Raw genomic sequence first — 21023 nt, 5'->3', positions numbered from 1 at the left:
CAGAGATTTTACAATGTCGTAAGTAATCCGATTCCGGTCGTACCAATATGTCTGCACCTGGAGATGGAGTGGATCGTGTCGCGGCTTTGTGATCAACACTTTCATATTGACGTCGCACGCAAAAATAAACGCATATTAGAAATTACGTCCGTTCACAATAGAGGTTCGTTGCACGCACAAAGCACTAACAAATGGTCCTTTATGCGCATTGCAACTTTGTCATCGTTGACGTGAATTATTGGCGAATTACGATTGTCTGACGGCATTCACGGCGTCGTAGTGAAACAATGCAACTTGTGAGCGTCGAGCGTTGTAGTGCTTACCGGTGCGAGAGATATACATTGCGAGAAGGAGCAACGCACAAAGGAGCGAGCGTCACTTGTTCGACGGTACTTCCCCTATTTAGAGCCGCTCGTATCTTGACCCTTCCTGCAAGCTTTCCTTTTTAAATTACTTAATTTTTCGTTACTGATTACAATTTATCAGCAAAATCTTACAATTTTACAAACATATTTTAGTTAAACAAACAAATTGGAAAATTTAATTATCTTTATTTAGTCGTTTTTTAATTAGAAAGTTAACAATAAATAAAAAAGATACATTTTTCACCTTTCGTAACCATAAAAGTCATAAAACATGAATATAAATAATATTGGCATGATATTTAATCTACCACAAATTTGTTTTACAATTTATGAAAAGGTAACAAAATTGAGATTTTTCTGTTAGTAGCATTACAACCTTTGCGATCTTGCAAACGTTACTACGTCATATACAATTTGCAAACATTTTGTATCATCATTGCAGCTGTCATATACTGAACTGCATGACTATGCATAGTCTTGGAAATAATTGTTTAATATATAATGACAAATGTAGTGTTGACCTTGTAACTATATGGTATCGGTAAGATATAACGATTTTCGCACATTATAATTAACATGTAACAACTGGTGATTTTTAGTCAAGCCGCAAATTGACGAAATGCAAACAAATCGAAGCTGTGATGAGATGGCAATGTTTGCATTGGCGAAACAAGTAACTCATCAAGGTGGACCAAACCTCCTTCGCTCTCTTTCCCTTGGGCTAGTCGGCAAGTTGCAACAAAGAGCGAAAAAGTCCGTTGCAGGTTTACCGCCCCCTCCGAACACGACCGCCTCGCTGCAAGGAAAAAAATGCCCAGCGAGTGACCATATAAATAGGCAGGTCATCTTCAACAGACCCAGCATTTTGGCGATCAGCGCAATTTGTCAGAACAAATTGGAAAGAAGCGTGAAAATATAGAGTGTTACAAAATTCAAAATGGAAAAGATTAAATGGTCTAACATATGTATTTAAAATAAATATAAAAGTTACCAATCTTGTCACCAAGATATATGTTTTTTAAATATTTGTTTAGAACAGTTTCAATATTGTATGTATAGTATAAGTAATATAGTGACAGTTTTAGAGTAGAACTTAGTCTTAAAAAAAACTTAAATATATTTTATGTTTTGTTTCAGAAATCGTTTTGCAATATAAAATAAGTTATAATGAATATGAGGATATCCCAACTATTTGCATATGGATTTTTTATATCAGCGACAATTGTTTCCTCGGCGTTTGGTGCCAGGCCACAGCAAACTCATGGATCGAACCTGTTTGCCGATCTGAGGGATACTGATGCTTTGTCGTCACACAATCTGCCTGCAGGTTCCGCCCGCCCCCAAGCACCTATTCCGCCGAGTATGCACTTCGAATCGGAACACAAGTTACCACATTACTCCGGAGATGATCTTAGCAATTATTACATGCGTTCACTCTTTGATCAACAACAAGAACATTCCTCGGAAATCTCAAGCGAAAAGGTTAAGCAAGAGAACGCACTTAAGCGATCCGACATCGTTCGCAGCTTCGTCGCTATTGGTAAAAAATATTTTTTATTTTTATTATTGAATCCAACATGTATATAAATACGTAAATGACCATTTTATAAAATAATGTTAAAACTGGGCGAATAGAAAACGGGCAAGAGCCAGTCTCTGCGCAACAGACTTCCTTGTGTATTGCGAGACCCTTTCACACGCGCTACTCGACACGTCTTATCCGAACAATAACTCAAGCCTTCCGACACGCTAGTTGCCCGCCGTCTTTTTGTTGAATTCTTTAAAAGATGTAACGTGAAGAAGATTCTAATACAAAAAAATCTTCTGTCAACACTGTTCTGGAAAACAAAGCAAAATTAAGGAAAATACGAATAATTATTTTAATATAAAATAATTGTAACATTTCCCTTAATAGCTTTTTTGCCCACAACCTTTTTTTTAGCTACAACCCGCGGTTAAATAGCCGTTAAATAGTTATATGTAAATGGCGATTGCGGTCTAGAATCGGCCAGACATGTATGTGTACAGAAAAGTTACCAGCTGCACCTCGCCACGTCATTAGTCAACTTCAAGTGTTACGTACAAATTGCGATCGTTTTGCTTGTAATATCCACGCACGCGACGTGCATTGTTTGGCATTGTTTAGTCTGGCTTTTAATGTTTCTGCCTTATATTGGAAAACAAGTGGAGAGACAAAGTAGTTCAAAGACTAAAGACAATTCCCCAAAATAGCTCTGTTGTGTATAGTTAACTCATCTTATAATACATACAAAAGCCTAAATAATGCATTTTTCTATCTTTGATACTTAGTACAATGCAATATTCTAAACGACAAAATGCACAATTTAATGTTCTTTTTTGAATTTCAGAATCTTTCAAGACGTCACGAACCTTGATACTCATCTTTGATCTATCAGCAAGTTTGCCACGGGAGCGGATCCGACTTTCCGAACTGCAATTTCAAATTCCACATGATCGCTATAATGTTAAAACGGTAAAGCTTTTCGACGAACGCCGAGTCATTAAGAAAGGCACACCAGAGTTGGAAAGACGACTTATCGGATCGCTGTCTGTCAATTTTCGTCGCATGCAAAAGACACTAAAGTAAGTCAACTTTAAAAGTAGTTTATGACCGACCTCATTTTGTTTAATTTGCCGCCATTTCCGTTATTCAAATTTGCTTCTTTTCACTGACTATAATCAAATTTGCTTCTTTTCACTGACTATAATGTTTTTGCTGGCTTTGGATATTACAATTGGAAAAATATTGTCAATGCTCCTTTTTCGACACATTCTAACCATTTGTCTTTTTTTACAGAATAGATTGTACACGACTTTTGCGCCGTTGGTACAAGGATGGCGACAAACAACAAAATGACCGAAAGGAGCCTTATTCCGACGAAAAAAGTGATCTTTCGTCTGACATCAGCGACGACTTTTTCCAAACACCGGTGCTTTTTGTTTACTCTTCAAACAATCACCTCGACCTGGTCGACACTGTGTCCTCCCTCCAAGGGCGTACAAGAAGAGCAGCTTCGCCAAAGAGGACGCAAAAAGTGCACAGAGGTCGCGCTGCAAAGAAAAAGAATCGACGCAACAACAAGCGTAACAAGACTAGCAAAGCCCAGTCTCAAGCGTCGAAACTAAACCAAGTGGAAAAGCCAATCTTGAGCAACTACGGCATCTCAACGATTAACGACTTGGAACTGTACGAGCAAGTCCAAAAGCCACATATGAAAAAGAAAAAGAATAAGGACGTTGACGAGTTGGAATCGTGGAAAAACGAGCAAAGCGATGATGTCATTGTGATCGAGAAATCTAACAAGGCAAATTTTAAATCAAATTCGAATAAGCCAATCACAGTCAAGTCGCAGCCGTTTCGACCTAGTTCCACGAAAAACTTAATGAAGCCTACTCATTGTCGCCGAGTTGAATTTGAAGTAGACTTCGAAAAGATCGGATGGGGTTCGTGGATCGTCCACCCGAAGCGTTTTAACGCTTTCCGTTGTGAAGGAAGTTGTAGAAACCCGGTAAGCCATGGAGGTAAACCGACCAATCACGCGTATGTACAAAGCTTGTTGTCAGCTCAAAGTTTTGGAAATGTCGTACCTGAACCTTGCTGCGTTCCAACAAAACTTGCCCCTCTTAGTATTCTTTATCTTGAAAATGGAGTTGTAAGACAAGGCGAACATTCGGATATGACAGTGGTCGAATGTGGTTGCCGTTAAAACGGCTAGTTTTTTATTATGCAATTAGTTTTGTTCGCCTAAGTTCCTGTGTTGTGATCGCCTTTTATTGGGGATCTTTTTTTGCATTTTTCGTTCGTTTTAATAAATATAACTATTCACAAAAATATTCATGATTAATTAAAAAGAGGTGTATTTCAGCTTCGAAAGATGGCCGGTAGCATGGATCGATACATTAACCAAGTTATACAAGGCCAAATGTTTCTATTTATCTTAGCGGTTGATATTCAAATTTCACCACATAACATCCATCCATAGTAACCCTAGTTTAAGGCTAAAACGGTGATATGACCCCTAATAAGGTTCAAGTTAGTTGAAACATATACTAAGGTGTATGTTTTAAAGATGAAGCGAAAAATGTTATTTATACAAGAAAGTATATAGCCTACGTAAATATTATACGCCATTTTCCTCAGAATGATTGTTACAGGCATTTAACAAATTTAAGAGTCTGAAACTATAAGTTACTTGGCCTGGTGATTTAACATGCTTTGATCCTGACGGCCATTTTAAAATTCCAAAATGGCGCCTTCAGCTTTTAAGCCGTTATTGTCGGTCAATAGAGCTACTTCAGAAGCAGTATTTCCCAATCCTTTTTTATACTAGTGCCCCCTTGGGATCCATATTATTTTATATCGCCCCCTCATCTTGCTCTACAGTAAAGTATTGCATTAATTGTTGTCTAACATTATATACTGTCTACACTTTTCGTTGAAATTACGTGAGCATGTGTATAAATTGAAGTAAATTAATGACGTAGGTGCATAACTTAAAACATAAGGCCTATATAGGTAACAGGACAAGAGAACATATCATTTACATACAACAATAATATTTGCGTTAAGCTTTCAAGACACTGGTACAAACTACTTTACGCTACTGCAATTAAATTGGCTGACGATTAAACATTGTTGGCGCAAAGCGCGAAAAAAAGCGTTTGTTTGGTTTAGGTCTACATGTCGTCATCCATACTACTAATGAAAAGTGTAATAAAACTACTTTGAGAAAACGCGATAAATTTAATGGTTAATCTAGTTCAGTGTTGTTAACTTTTTAAGTCGGGGCGCACCTGGCGAAGCGAGCTCGATTTTTTTGGTATACCGGCATTTCTTTTAAATTTTGCAAGTTTTTGTTACAATGCCGAAAATGAAAAATAAAAAAATGTTAAAAAATATATGTCCAATATTTTGAATACGTTTTCCGTTTTTCCGCGACACATTTGACAGCCTTCTACGGCGCAACGGTAAAAAAGCGCTGATCTACTTTAAAAGGGCGTATCAAAACGGATCCGGCGCGTGGGTCGTAGGTTGTCGACCCCTGCTTTAAATATTCAAACATTTTTCCGCGTATAAAACGGCTAAGCTCAACACCAACCAACAATCTTACATAAAAAGACAATTATTACGTCAGAAGTTAACAATGGGCGGGAAAGTACTTCAAGTTCTCAGTACGAAGGTTGCCATTTAAGCTTAAATGTTTACATACCGTATTACAGTGCTGTCAATTTGTTACTATTTTTATCTGAACTTTTTATAAAGTTTTGCGGAAAGTAGTTTTTGTCCTTATGTGCGTTAAGCGCCCCCCCAAATAAGACCAAAACGCCCCCTTGTAACTTGTTAACGCCTACAGCAAGGCCAACGCCTACGTTGGGAACCCCTGGTGTAAAATATACGAAAAGGTTGGCTACCTAAAAATAAAGTGAGATTTGGTTGACTCATCGGAACGCCGGGAAAAGGCCCTTAAATTCGGGACTGTCCCGACTTCCGAGTATCCCGGCTAAATGGGGACGTAGACGGCATCCCAAGTGCCTGGTACGTGAGCACCTTTCCGAAAAATGCGAACATAACTCGAAAAATGAAAACCCAAGTAACCACAAAATGATTGTTACTCCATCTGTTTTTTAACTGGCTAATAAAAGTGCAATGTCATAACTAACAACTTGTTACGAACAATACGCTTTCGTTTTAATATTATTACGTTGGGAACTGTAGAATGTGTCCGAATTTAACAACACTGTAAAACAGTGGTTCCCAACCTTTTTTGACTCACGGCACTCTAAAAATATCTTAAAATCGCCCTTGACACATAACAAACTATATGTCAATGTCTCAAAATTGGTAATTTGTAATGAATAGTGCATAATTAAGTCTAAAACGCTTCCGTGTGTGCCTATTGGTAATAGAAATATTTTCTTTTTTCCGAAATTACAAAAAAGTTTTGCGGTACACTTGATGATCTCCCGAGGGCCGAGGCACACTAGTGCAGTGGTTCTCAACCGCCGGTCCGCCTTACCACAAAGATTTTAGGCATTCTGAAGCGATGTAGGTCGGGTGACAGAAAATCACGTATACCGGTATAGCAGTTGTGGCATATGATGCACCAACCCAAAAATCTAATCGGGAACCGACGGCTTTCAGGATTTTAAACGCCGGAGAGCGGTAGAAAACTCGCCTGTTGCATAAGGGCCAGAAGTGGTATAGCTAGTCTTTCAGAGTCGGACACTTCTACCGCGTTAATTCAGACAGACTTGCAGTCGCTATCGGACAATTCTTAACAAGTTGTGATACGAGTTTGTTATTAAAAATGGAGCGCTTAAGTGGAGGTGTTCTAGCTTTGTCGATTAGTTGTTAAAGGTGTTCTTGCATTTTTATCTCGAATGGGAAAAGCCGATGGATTGGACCGTCGGAACTAGTGCCAGGAAGTAGTTCTTTGGTGACTTAAGTAGTAGGCCTAAGAGTGCTGTAGCGATTACAGTCCACCTTACAGAAGTTCCCATGTTTAGTCGGACGGATTGGTACGTCTCGTCGATAAATTAGCCATACCGTGTCCCTTGCTGGGGGCTGACCGAGCTAGTTTAAAATTGGAAATGGCTTCTTTTTCCAGCAATGCGTTACTTCAGGTACAATAACAAGGACCTTACGTTTAAAGGCCAGACGTTATGTTCAACGACATTGCTTTTGCTGGTGAGATAAGCCGTTTTGTATTCAACATCATAATGGTTGGACGTAAATTCCTTTCGGCAGCGTCGGGCTTGCCACCGCGCGTTTAATAGGGCATTTTCCTCTCCACCTTGCGTGGAACAGTTTTAGGCCTGGGTTGCGCTCTCAGTTTGCAACCATGGTTCATCTTTGTTTTGCAATGATGTAACACGGAATGACATGAAAGGTAGTTTACCCCCGAAAATAATTTGTTTTATTTTTCATTTTTATGGTTTAATTTACTCAGTTTGGACATGTTTCAGCTGAAACAGGGGCCATGTTTTGAACCAGGTTAAGGCTATTTTTAACGTCATTTATTGCTAAATTTTCTTTGTAGTTTATCGTGGAAGAACATATATACAAATATGCCAAGACATGTGGTTTCCGTGCAAATATTGAGATACTTGTAACAAGTAGAAATAGTTCTTATCAGCGTGGTCTATACGGCTAATGCAGTCTCATTATTTAAATGCAGCCTTTTGCATGTCCATTCCTATGACATCAGCTGGCAGTTTGTTGTTCGTTAATTGCCATAATGGTCTATTGCGGTTCTAAATTGCTTGTGCGTTTTGAAAGGAACTGCTTGCTCTCTTGCATTTGACTCATTAATTTTAAAACAGTTTTTGTTTATTTGACACAAAACATTTTTCAGGGAAAAAATTAATCTAAACCCCCAAAGCCTGATGCAATAAATGAATAAATCCAAAAATAAAGATGGTATAGAAAATCGCACATTTGAAATTCTTAATGCAATTAAAAAATATCACACATTTGAATGTGTAACGTAATAAAAACATGTATAAGAAAATAAACCGTAGTCATTAGGCTTGTGTCAGTGGTTATTCGTGCAGGGCAGGAACCACGTTTTTGTAGTTACAAGAATGACATTCTAGAGTCAAAAATAACCATATAGATGATTTGTGTCTGTCGCCCACACAATACCTTTCACACAGTTTAAAAAACTAATAAACGTAACCCCGTTTGGGACATCAATACTCTACTCGAGTTTTATGACAGTGACAAACAATACATAAAACTACGCACATTCAAAAGACATTATACCGACAAAAAGTAAACAAGAAATAAATTAGGAATAAAAATTACATGTTAACAATCATTACACAATACGAAAAACAGCTATGACGTCATAACAGTTTACTCCGTTATGAGGTCGATATTGATAAATCCCTTATGTAAGCCTTGTATTATTAAGAAAGGTAGTCATAAAGAACACCAGGGCCCAATAAATACAATTCAATAAAGAACAGTGTTTAAGCAAACAGGCGACTTTTGCTACCTTTTCAGTAAATTCTGTTCAATTGTAAACCAAAAATGCATAAACAAAGCGTCGTGCAAAGCGCTGACAATAACATCACGATGTGGACACCTCATATCTTAATTTATACGCCAATTCATCGACGTTGGTTTTAAACTTTAACCAAAGTTGACGTACTTCAGATAAACGTTTTTTAGGAACTCTATAAAGTTAGATCTTCAGTTACCTACGCTTATTTATTAACTTCGAGTTTTGTAAGCAAAATTTTATATCGAGATAAATCTAAAAATTTTTAACAACTAACTTATAAAAATAAAACATTTAAACTGTCATATACAGTAAACGATATGCAGCATCTTAGACAATCATATCTAACTTAGACCTTCTTCCGATAGTGCAACAGATAGGAAACGAAATGCACTTGTTGAGTAAAAACAAAGACCGCCTAGAGAAGTGCTAAGATCACGGTTAGAAAGTGCAGAACACGGTTTGATATTATCCCTCCGCAAATGTTGCAAATACAACAAACTTAACACAGAAGAAACGTTGTATTCATTGTGAGCGTTGGAACAGCGCTTCCAGTTTGTCACACGATGGTGTCGTCATTACTTCAGCACGTTTTACCATATCAGAACTCCCAAAGTATATCCCCTTTCGACGAAGGTTTTCTTCTATAAATAATGTGATACTAACATTTTACAAATATTAACTAAAGTACTTCCACAGAAGTACAAACAGAGCAGGAATTTCCAAGTACAATGTTGTAAAATTAAAAACAAATTACGTGAAAATCGATTTTTGTTTTTGAACCATGACCAGGAATAAAAACTTTAACCAACTTACTATTAACCCTCTCCTGGTAACATCTTTCACGAAGGTTTTCTACGTAGTCACCCTCGATAGAATCCTCGAGACGTTGAAGCGATACACTTTGACGTTTGTAAGTATCACCAAAATCACGTTTTACAAAATATTTAATGTGGAGGTTCCCAGTGTGGCGCTGAACTAAGTAGTCACTATTCAAAAAAATAGAAAAGTTTCAAGCTAGAATATAACAGGTTGTTACATCTAATAGCCTATTTTAAAGTTATTAACAAAAGTATTAGATAATATCTCGATGTTTAAAATTGTAGGAGGTTGAATTTAATCATTTCTAATATAATAGCTAATTGCCCAATTGGGTTTTATATTTAGATAAAACAAATTCTTGCGTTTGGTGCCTAATCAAATTATCACGACCAAATGCGTTTGGTGCCCAATCAATTTATCATTTACTTATTTAGAAGGAAAAGTCAAATCAGTTTAACACAAGATTTAGGTTTTCAAAGCATTAAATACTTTGCGTATTTGTTAGAAAACTTGCATCCCGTGTAACCTTACTAAGGCATTCATAATTTGACACTAAATGTATTTCTTACCCTTTTTTGTGGAAGGAATATGCTGGGTCCGACACAAACAAGTTGCCCAATATTGACATTAGGAAAATTAATAAAATTGGAAGGATTTGAATCCACATCACAGGATTTCCCTGCCAACAAACGTGTAAAACAAAACAATGACTATAACCATTTTTTTAAAGAAACTTAAAGTGGGTTGATGCCTCATAAACATACAGAACGATGTTGTTACATGTTATTATCTGAAAATACAGAGCATTTAAAAAAATGCCAACTATTCAGTGTTTAGCAGACGTATAGTTTGTTATGAATTACAATGTAATAAATATATTAAAAACAGTGCCAAAAAAGCACTAAACTAAACAAGCACCAAAAAAATAATCTCAAACCTGTTGTGTATGTTCAGTGCGCTGCTGCCGTCGGTGTCTTCTGTCATAATAGTAAGTGTTTCCTTGCCTGAACACTCGGACATTCTCTGCAACAAAAATGATCACTGTAGTATATAAAATGATTATATGTGATGGTTAGGCTTCCTTTATGCAACAAGATGATTAAGTAACACAAATACTAAAATATGTAACACGTATTCGAGAACTGCTCGCAAACTTTACAACCAACAGCTTTCTACTGCGCAGTAGCTTTACACAATAAAATAAATAAATACTTAACGAGTTAATACTACATGGTACCAAATAAAGAAGTCATTGTTTCAACAAAACATAAGATGCCTTAGTTTACCAAAATCAGTCGGCCTGATCAGGATTAAAGCAAGGCAAGGCCAGGCTAGAAAAATAACTAGCCTGCAGTGAGGTTGAAAAAAGAGCAGACACCCATAGTACCTTTGGGTTGAATAGATTTGCCTTATACAGACAAAAAAAATAAATAAAGTAGCTTAAATTGTAAAAAAGGGTTTTTACACAATTGAAATAGACACAAATATACTTTTGATTGCGATTGATGGCCTTCTGCCATTATTCTCTAATTCCATAGTTGCTCATTAAGGAATTAAAAAAAATCACCATTAGGAAATCCACCACCGAAAAACATGTTAAAGAATTCATTCGGATCGAATTCCCCATCAAATTCATCATCCGAACTGTTTCTTCGCCTTCTCCTTGTTTGAACTTCTTCTGGTCCATAAAGGTCATAGCGTCTTCTCTGTTCTGAATCACTCAAAATTGCATAGGCCTTTCCAACCGCTGCACAATATGCAAAAAAAATATATTTGGTTTCCTTCAACTATGCAGCAAAATTTATTTGTGTATGATATGTTTAGTTAATTATTAGGCTGCCTAGTTGCCTAACTCCTAAAACCCTTTAACCTACTTCCTAACAAATTACCTTGTTTAACAATATGTTAATATACATAGTTTGCCTTTCTGTCATAATGTTGGTCATTAACAAAGAAAAATTAACATGACCTAGTTTGTGTTATTCTGTTCAGATGGTGATACCAATAGCTGCACATTATTGAGCGCAAAAAATTCAAACAGCACTTTCACAAACAATAAATATACAATCAAACTACATAAACATTACACTTAAAAGCGTCAGTGGCTCCAGGAGCAGAATTTTTGTCAGGATGGAGTTGCAAAGCCATCTTTCTGTAAGCCTTTTTCATTTCTGCCTCACTGGCTTCTTTTGACACTCCAAGGATGTCATAAAAATCTTTTGCCTGGTTTACTCTAAATGAAAAGTATATTACTCAATAAACGATTTTCCAAAAAGTAACTACTTTTTTTAAAGATAGAAAACATATCTTAAAATGATAAAATAGGCAAAATCTTTATCAATGTTGTGCTAAACACTAAGGCGCAAATACATTCAACACTACACAAATAATAAGGTTAATCGAAGTCATGTTAGAAAGAATTCTTTGTCCCGTTAAGATTCTTTGTCCCGTTTTTAAAAAAAAGGTTTACCAACAAACAGTCAAAGACGTCATTGCTGCAGTGGTAAATAGTTATTGAGGTTTATTGTTTTTCACTTTAACGTTGTTAATTTTTCAATGTTTAACCCTGTCGTTAACGCCTTTGGAAAAGTTAATAGAACTTGCGATGTACCCAGCGATGTTAGTTTTCTGTATTTATTGAATAGTTAAAAGAAAATTATAAGCAATTGCTGCACTTTTTGGTAACAATAAGTTTGAATGCAAATGTCTTATACTATTTGAAAGCAATGTTTTTTAAGATGTTTTGAGGGGCCGAAACGGCCCTTTGAACACTACGGTATTTTGAAATACCGCCTACTTGTGTAACTACAGCCCAGAATGCAATACATGTTCAGATACGAATCAAAACTATTGCGGACGCCCTTGGAAAATCGTAATTTTTTGCTTAGGAGCAACCCTGTTATTGGTCATTTCTTGATGACTTGCTCAATAAGAAAAAATGACAGTTTTTTCAACAAGTTACCAATGGTGATAATGAGGTTTATTTAAGTAGTTAGACACAAATTTTGTTTAAAATATATCCAAATAGCTATAAATTGGGTAACCTATATACATTAGATGGTAATAAAAACAAATCTTAAATGGATTGAAGTTTAACCCTAAACCAGTGGTTAGCAAACTGTCAGCATGGGTCCTAATGTGAGACTTAATTGGCAATTTTTTGTGTGCTGCAAGCTTATTTTTATGCAGTTGTGCGTCATGTGATAGCCCTACATTTATTCTACTTTTGAAAGTTTGTTTGCCTTTGGAGTTTTTATTTTGGTTCATTGTTTTTATCACAGGGCCAGGCCATGCTAGGAATCTCTTTTATGCAACCTGTATCTCACGCATATTTTTCATATGAAAGTTTTGTCGATTTAAACCAAATACCCGAGTATTTAGACAGACAAAAATGTTTGCTAACCGCTGCTCTAATGGCTTTTTGCAGAATTGCAATGCATAATTACATGAATAAACAAAAACGTTATAAAAAATAAAATGCTGTTACCCCAAAATTAATTTTTAGACAATTAAATTGTAAGTGCAATACAGCACACAAAATTAAATGGAAAATTTTAGTTTTTGAGATACACCCGTGTTTTAGTCGTTTTTGGCTACAAGGAAGATCTGTTAAGCACAGTGGCGTTATCCAAGGGGGTTAGGAGCTCCATCTGTCATTATTGTAAATGAGTCAAAATTACATATATCATTATATGGGCCGAAAATTTATTTTCGGGACATATCTTGTTTTTGCCGCTATTCTTTTTTGGTTTCCTATGGTTTCCTATGGCATGTTTCAGACCGATTTTAGTCCGAAGCTTTATAGAAAAAGTAGACATCGTAGAACCTTCAAATTTTCAGACATGGCGTAGAGTGGTATGTAGGTGCTTTGTAGAAGTTTATGAGGCTGCACCCCCAGGGGCCTTTACTTGGGGGGCAAAACCTGAAAATTGCGTTTTAGCTCTTTGTAGCTAACGACTGCCATCTAGCAGCAGAAAAACTTTCATACATAATTCGTACATATTCGCTTGCTTTGTCCAGCTTGTGAAGTGACGAAGCGACAGACCGCCTGCTGCGCTTTATTGTCCCGCGCGTGAGACTTTCATTGTGCGAAGTGGCACGTCCAAAACTGGGCTCATGCGACTTGCATTTTAAAAAGAGGCTTCTCTTTAGTAAAATTACTTAATGCTCTTAGGAAACAACTTATTTTACCGCCGCAAATTTAAATGCGAAATCTGGTGGCAACTCTAAACCAACCTATCAACACCAGGCCTACACAACTTAAAATTGTGTGTTGATAGGTTGGATTGGAGTAACATACTATACAGGTGCAAATAGCAAATATTCTCCAAATACGATTTTTTCAAATATTCTCCAAATCGTATTTCATTGTATTGTTGCGGTAAAACACAAAGACGTAAGGCCGTGAATAAAGTTTCACCCACCGTACAATTAACGGAGGGAAGCATTGCAAGTAGAGATGTTCAAAGCAGAATATCGGCGACTCATTTATAATGCTTGTTTCAATGCGGTGTTAGCTTTTTTTCGGGCGACCAATAACTTCGCGATAAGCTTCGCCTAATAATCAAGTGTCAATAGGGTGTATTTACCGCCCCAAATTTAAATGCGAAATCTTGAGGCAGTCTACGCCTCTCTGTTAGCACCTGTTGTGCATCTTGCTCCAACCAGCATACTAACATCAGGCCTAAACGTCTAGCAAAACTTTCGATGTAATAGTTTGCGTATTGAGCACATAATAGTGTTTTTCATATTGTTTGAAACTACAGATTTAAAGCCTGTTTTAACAGTGATTGCTCGGACCAAGCCATGGTAAAAAATTACCGAGTAAAAGTTTGCAAAAGTATAGCAAAGCATAGGCGTTAAACCATTTTTAGTCTTTAAGAGAATGATAATATTTGATTTTCAAACACGTAAGCTGGTAAAAATGTAATAAAATGGCCATACGCATTATCTACGTAAATTCTATTTATCAAATATATGTTTTGATCATTCCCCAAAATCTACGCCATATTTGAACCCCTTTCGCATCAAGCCCTGAAAATATACCCCCTGACAAAATATACAACAACCGCACCCCCGTCTAGTTTTTGTTAGTTTTTGTATGGAGGTAACTCACTGCCCAAAGCGGCAATGTTTGTTAATGTAAATGGGTCATGTCTCATGTGCCTGGAGCTAAATCAAAATCGAAAATTCAACTCTTGTTTGCACCTCAGTGCCTGGGTGGACCATAGACGCAGAATATTTATTTCTTTTTTCACCTTTTTCTATTTGTTCAGGTTGACTGATCGTCAAGTGTGTATTCAACATACTAGGGAATAGAAAAGTTTATTCCATTCGCAGAAAGAATAAGTAGAGTGCATGTACACAGATTAAAAAAAGCCAATGCATATTTGGCCAAACTAAATCAAGCCTGCTTCCCTTTTTCTTGCTGAAAACGTTGATTTAGGTGCAATTAATGTTCCTGACTGTTCACTGTCTAGTGCAGCAGGTTCTCAACCAGTGGGCCATGGGAACATTTTGAGTGGGCCACAGACCAACTTTATAAAGCTAGATTTAATGAAGAATTAAGTTTTATTTGTGTCACTACACTTGATTTTACAGAAATAATGGCTTAGGAAGAAATTTAGAAGGAATGTAAATTTATTGTTCAGCAGCTAGTATCTCAGTAATGCAAGATTAAAGAAATAATCTGTTTTAAAACATGTTCTGCTGTTTTTTTGTTCTAAACCTATTTTGCCCCCCAAACAAAGGCCCCTGGGGGTGCAGCCTCATAAACTTCTACAAACCACCTGCATACCACTCTACGCCATGTCTGAAAATTTGAAGGTTCTACGATGTATACTTTTTCTATAAAGCTTCGGACAAAAATCGGTCTGAAATATGCCATAGCAAACCATATAAACCAAAAAAGATCTAGACGGGGGTGCGGTTGTTGTATATTTTGTCAGGGGGTATATTTTCAGGGCTTAGTGTTTATTTTCAATTTTTACTTTATTTTAATTTTTTTTTTTTTTTAATTTTTTTTTTTTAATATTTTGTATTGTGTACTTTATATTATATATTTTCTTTTTTATTTTCCTTAACTTGTTTCTGCAAGCAAAAACAGATATGGGCCGAAAACTTCCCCACTTAAAATATGCCTTTGATGCGAAAGGGGTTCAAATATGGCGTAGAATTTGGGGAATGATCGAAACATATATTTGATAAATAGAATTTACGTAGATAATGCGTATGGCCATTTTATTACATTTTGACCAGCTTACGTGTTTAAAAATCAAATATTATCATTCTCTTAAAGACTAAAAATGGTTCAACGCCTATGGTTTGCTATACTTTTGCAAACTTTTACTCGGTAATCTTTTACCATGGCTTGGTCCGAGCAATCACTGTCACAGGCTTTAAATCTGTAGTTTCAAACAATATGAAAAACAGTATTATGTTCTCAATACGCAAACTATTAAATCGAAAGTTTTGCTAGATGTTTAGGCCTGATGTTAGTATGCCGGTTGGAACAAGATCCACGACAGGTGCTAACAGAGAGGCGTAGACTGCCTCAAGATTTCGCATTTAAACTTGCGGCGGTAAATACACCCTATTGACACTTGATTATTAGGCGAAGCTTATCGCGAATGAATTGGTTGCCCGAAAAAAAGCTAACGCCGCATTGAAAGCAAGCATTATGAATGAGTCGCCGATATTCTGCTTTGAACATCTCTACTACGATTTGGAGAATATTGGAAAAATCGTATTTGGAGAATATTTGCTATTTGCACCTGTTCTGTATGCTACTCCAATCCAACATATCAACACACAATTATAAGTTGTGTATAATAATATAATAACTTATGGCTTTGAAGCGAAAGGGGTTCAAATATGGCATAGATTTTGGGAAATGATCGAAACATATAATTGATCAATAAAAATTTACGTAGATAATGCTTACGGCCATGTTATTACATTTTGGTCAGCTAGCATGTTTAAAAAGCAAATATTTTCATTCTCTCTAAATGATTTAACGTCTATGGTTTGCTATACTTTTTCCAACTTTTACTGGGTAAATTTTTACCATGCCTTGGCCTGAGCAATCACTGTTGAAACAGAGTTTAAATCTGTAGTTTTGAGCAATATGCAAACACGTTTATGTGCCTAATAAGCCACGTTTTATATTGAAAGTTTTGCCAATTTAAATCCAATAAACGCAAGATTTATTTATTTATGACGCCATGTTATGACATAGCTTTGTAACGTCGTCGTTAAGAATGCGTTAAACTTTAGCTTTTTGTTGTTGCGGCCCTTGTATAATTATATTTGTTTAGGCCGGGTGTTGATATGTTTGAATGGTGCAACAATTACAACAGGTGCTAACAGAGATGTGTCCACTGCCTCAAGGATTCGCATTTAAATTTGCGGTGGTAAAATATTTTGTGTTGTAAGAGCTATAGGTTTTTTTACTTAAATTTTCGGCCCATATAAAAAATAACGGCAAAAACAAGATATGTCCCGAAAAAAAATTTTCGGCCCATATAAAAACATGTATTTAGGTTATACATATATATATACTACGAACTTATTAACGAGTTGTTGTTGTTGTGGAGTATATTTGGGTTCTGCCTCAGCACTACTTCCATGTAATTCAGAAAAGTCTGGCATAGATTGGCTTCCACTAGTAGAGAAAGTTCCATACTTTGCAGACTTGGACTGAGCAGAAAGTTCTTCGATTTTTTTCAAAAGTCCTTGAAATTAAATAATTTTTTTAGAATTTTCACAGTTAATTTCTAATTATGAAAAGTTTATCTAAAGGCCCGTTTACACTACAGCTGCACTGGGCGTGAAATTGTTTTCACTATAGCTGCAATGAGCTGTGCTGGGCGTAAAAATTGCAACAAAACGTTAAGTTTTTCTATAGCTGCACAGGGCTTGAGTTTAGCAAAGCGTGGTACGCTAGCCACAATAGAATTTAAATGCAAATTACGCTTTGCTCAACTCAGTGCAGCTGTAGTGTAAACGGGCCTTAACACTCAGGTCTTGAAGTTTGTAAGTATAAATATTTAAACCATTATGTTTTCACTTTTGTAAGCTAAATAGTTGGGTGGTTAATAAGCAACATAGGTAAATTATTTAAAAAATAACTTACTAGTCATGAAAAGGTCTGTGAAACCATTATTTTAATTAACTACATACTCTGCCAGTAAATATTTTCACCAGGGTTGTAGATTTTTGCAAAAATTCTTTTGACTTTTTTGTGCTGCAATTTAAACTATTTGTTCGTTAACAAAATTATCAACCTTGACATGACCAACAGGATATTTAAGCAATAGTCTAAGAGTTCAAATATAAGAACATTTAAACAGGAAAACAGCAATCAAAGGAAACATTTTGGCGCTCGTCTAGAATCCTACCACAACGAACATTATTAGGGTTAGGGTGCCGGTTAGCGTTTGGGTTTGGGTGAGTCCATTAATAGTGTTAAACAATATTACTTGACCTACCCACACCCAAACACTAACCGACACCCTAACCCACGTATTGTGCATTGCTTAATAACTAATTGAACGTTGTGGTAGGATTCTAGACCAGCGCCAACATTTTTGTGGCATAAAGAAATACATAAGGGTTTGGTACTCAAGCGAACTAGGTGAACAAACTACCAAATTTATTAAGGTAGTGTATACTGTATATCAGTCAACCTGAATGAATAGGAAAGGTATAGTTCTAAAGGTAAACCTATTGAGGAACATTTCAGATCCAAAATTGTCATCAATATGTGTTCACGCTCAGTGTACTTATATATCAAAGTTTGGGTAAACCCCAACTTACATAAAATAGTTGCCCTATGTGCATTGACTAATAACTTCAACAAATGTAGGGGTTTAAAATATTTGCTTGGTATTCACAAAATTGACTGGGAAAATAAATATAATATTACTTAATAAATTTTGTTATATAACGCCCACAGACGAAAATAATGTGTTGGGATTCCAGCACCTAAAATTCTTACCTTCAGCCTCTTTTAATGGATACAGTTTATTTGACTTGGAAATAAACTTTACCGCTTTCTCGATGTTACCACTTCCAAAAGCAGCATTTGCAATTCTTAAACATTTTTGGGACTCTTCTCTGTTGCTTTCCATTGTAAAAAATTAATTAAAAATATACTTCAGATAAAAATACCACTTTTTATTGTTGTTTTTATATCTTGTCATATAAATCTTTACAATTCGCGTAACACAATGGAATACAATTAATCAATTAACCAATCAAACATAGGTTGTAGACATTAGCTTCTAGCCGAGTAGTAGTATCTACCAAAGAGTAAAGAAATCACAAGTTGCGCAGCTAATTAGCTTTTCGTTGTAGCCACTTGGACGCCATGTTGTTTCCCAAGTGGCAATAGGCGCTTATTACGAAAGAAAAAAATTGCCATTTTTGAACGATTTTACCCCCCAAAACAGCAAAATAACATTTGGATTTGCGCCAATAATTAATACATGTCAAACAAAGCATTTTATATCAGAGGTAATAAACTTGCATAAAAAATGGCTAAACTATATCATAGTTTGTTGTCCTAAATACTTAGTTAACCATTTAAACAAAAATATCCAATAGCCAAGATTTGATCATATAGCCAAGGTTTGATTGTCGCTATTGGTTAACTTAGCATTTGTATTTTCAAGTAACTCTGCCTGTTTATAGCCTGCATTAACGATAGCTAATACTTAAAAATATAGAGTCGAACCGTTTGATTTTTCCGGTTCAGGGTCGGATCGGGTTCATGGATTTTTTCGGAACACGGTTCTGTTTCGGTTTCGGTTCGGAGCAAATTCAAAGTCCCGGTTCAGCTTCGGTTTGACCATTATTATTTCAAAACCGTTTATAAAGTATCAGTTCGGATACAATACAATACAATTTCGTTAAATCTAAAAATGTGGGTTATTAATAAATGTAGAGCCAATAATTATGATTGAATGGTAAGTCGTATTAAATCTAAGTTTCGTGACATAATAAAAAGCACGCAGCTAAATGCCAAAATATCTAAAAAATCAAAAAGCAACGTAAAAAATCAAAAATTAATTTATTTAATAAATATCCATTTTATCATAAAATTCCAAACATGGCATAACTTGACTCCGCAAACTACAACTTGTGGCCTCACACTAGAGTGAACCGCTTTTTTGGCAGGTTCGTGTTGGTTACCTTCTTTTAAAATATTCGGTTCAGTTCGGCTCCTTAAATCTTACAAAAAGCGGTTCAGGTTAGGTTACGGTTCCGGTTCGTTTTCAGTTCGACTCCCTGCCTAAAAGTGCACTATTTTGTATTGGAGTAGTCTCTTAGTTAGTGCAAAGAGATTGTTTGGTGGTTTGTTAATTTGATTTTGAATGAAAGATTTGATTGTGTGTTGTAACGATGCTTTTACTACACATTTTTTACAGCAAATTAACTGTTAAAAATCTCAGAAATGCATATGAACTAACATCTTTAACATGACAGAAAAACATTTTATGGGCAAGTTGATCGACGATAAATCACAGAATTGACATTTAATTATTTCTCTAACTCATCGATCTCTCAACTGCCCCAGGACGAAGCACCTTGCAAAAACAGCCCCGGAAGACGTAGTCCACCCATCTTCAGCCTTTAGGAGCAATTTTGCAACTCAAAGGTTTTTGACGCATCAAAACTATTCGCACGAAATAGATCAGAGCAGTGGTGGGATTCAAATTTTTAGTCAGCCGGTTCTATCACAAAAAGTCATATTTTTTAGCCGGTTCTGTTAAAAAAGTCATTTTTCGGCAAATATTTATTTTTCGGCAATAATTAGAGTAATGTTGCAGGTTTAAACCGGCTGAATCTCATCACTGCTAGTGCTAACAGCCACACTGAAGAAAGCAGCAGCCGTCTCTTGACTTGTACTTATGACGCAACAATGCAATTTTCAGACAAACTACTAAAAAGAACAATTATTACAATTATAAAAAATTAACCCTATATTACGTGCGAACTTCAGCATAGCATTGCAATTAAAAAAACACGTGAACTTTTCAGTTAAGTTGCAAAATTCCATTGACAATAACCAGTAGTGCTAACCGGTTCGCTGATCTCTTAAAATTTCATAAGACGGTTCGATAAAACCGGTGCGAACCGGCTGGATCCCACCACCGGATCACAAGTTCCAAACGTGGGCGGCAACGCCCCCTTGTGGGCGTTAGCGAGTTACAAGGGGGCGTTTTGGGTCCCTTTCTCATTTAGGGGGTGCTGAACGCTCATAAGGGGGCGGTACATAATAGTACTTTTCCGCATTTTTTTATTCCATAAAAACAGTGTACAACCATCACTGTATTATGCATCAATTAAGCTTAAATGGCAACTTTAGTAATTCAAATTCAAAATTTGCAGTAGTTTCTGGCGTAATAATTGGCTTTCTCATGTAAGATTGTTGGTTGTTGTTGCATTTCACCGTTTTATACGCGGCAAAATGTTTGTATATTTAAAGCAGGGATCGGCAACCTACGGCCCGCGGGTCGGATCAGTCTCGCACCTCTTTGACAAATTATACACGAGTCATTTCAAAAACTTTTTGCCTATTTTAATAACGTTAGCGCGAAAGATTTTCGCGCATTGTGCAAATATTCTTTCTACGTTCGGTTTGTTTACGATTTGATTCTTTCTTTTAAAATAAATTAGCGCTTGTTTACTATTGTGCAGTGGAAAGCTGCTCAGTTTACGGACAAACGGAAAACGTATTCAAAAATATTGCGTGGGAATATTTATAGTAGCCACTTCGTCATATTGTGTTTACACAGAGAATTTT

General features: G+C 36.2%; 2 protein-coding genes across 2 annotated transcripts; one reads left to right on the top strand and one right to left on the bottom strand.

Moving 5' to 3' along the window:
• Positions 1 to 1532: 1532 nt before the first annotated feature.
• On the top strand, positions 1533 to 4093 carry LOC146160407 (uncharacterized). The gene is made up of 3 exons (XM_083384937.1): positions 1533 to 1905; positions 2735 to 2969; positions 3184 to 4093. The coding sequence occupies exons 1-3, from the start codon at positions 1533 to 1535 to the stop codon at positions 4091 to 4093; spliced, it is 1518 nt and encodes a 505-aa protein (XP_083241063.1).
• A 3611-nt stretch (positions 4094 to 7704) lies between these two features.
• On the bottom strand, positions 7705 to 18507 carry LOC146160406 (dnaJ homolog subfamily B member 12-like). Its single transcript, XM_083384117.1, has 8 exons — positions 18213 to 18507; positions 16782 to 16947; positions 11302 to 11447; positions 10782 to 10961; positions 10152 to 10237; positions 9784 to 9893; positions 9209 to 9381; positions 7705 to 9036 (listed from the first exon to the last, which is right to left on the bottom strand). The coding sequence occupies exons 1-8, from the start codon at positions 18343 to 18345 to the stop codon at positions 8918 to 8920; spliced, it is 1113 nt and encodes a 370-aa protein (XP_083240243.1). The 5' UTR covers positions 18346 to 18507; the 3' UTR covers positions 7705 to 8917.
• Positions 18508 to 21023: the final 2516 nt, after the last annotated feature.

This window comes from Ascidiella aspersa, chromosome 3, assembly GCF_963924565.1.
Source record: "Ascidiella aspersa chromosome 3, kaAscAspe10.2, whole genome shotgun sequence".
In the NCBI taxonomy this organism is placed as follows: domain Eukaryota; kingdom Metazoa; phylum Chordata; class Ascidiacea; order Phlebobranchia; family Ascidiidae; genus Ascidiella; species Ascidiella aspersa.
This window is presented reverse-complemented; position numbering and strand designations above follow the sequence as displayed.

Bases quoted from the DNA above. Each gene is read 5' to 3' on its own strand.
- LOC146160406 (XM_083384117.1), bottom strand. From the start codon at position 18,345: ATGGAAAGCAACAGAGAAGAGTCCCAAAAATGTTTAAGAATTGCAAAT. The intron at 10,238-10,781 runs GTGATTTTTTTT...TTTTTGTTGCAG, and splicing joins CGGTGGTGGATTTCCTAATG to AGAATGTCCGAGTGTTCAGG. The intron at 9,382-9,783 runs GTAAGAAATACA...TTTTTTGAATAG, and splicing joins TATTCCTTCCACAAAAAAGG to TGACTACTTAGTTCAGCGCC.
- LOC146160407 (XM_083384937.1), top strand. From the start codon at position 1,533: ATGAATATGAGGATATCCCAACTATTTGCATATGGATTTTTTATATCA. The intron at 1,906-2,734 runs GTAAAAAATATT...TTTGAATTTCAG, and splicing joins TCGCAGCTTCGTCGCTATTG to AATCTTTCAAGACGTCACGA. The intron at 2,970-3,183 runs GTAAGTCAACTT...CTTTTTTTACAG, and splicing joins CGCATGCAAAAGACACTAAA to AATAGATTGTACACGACTTT.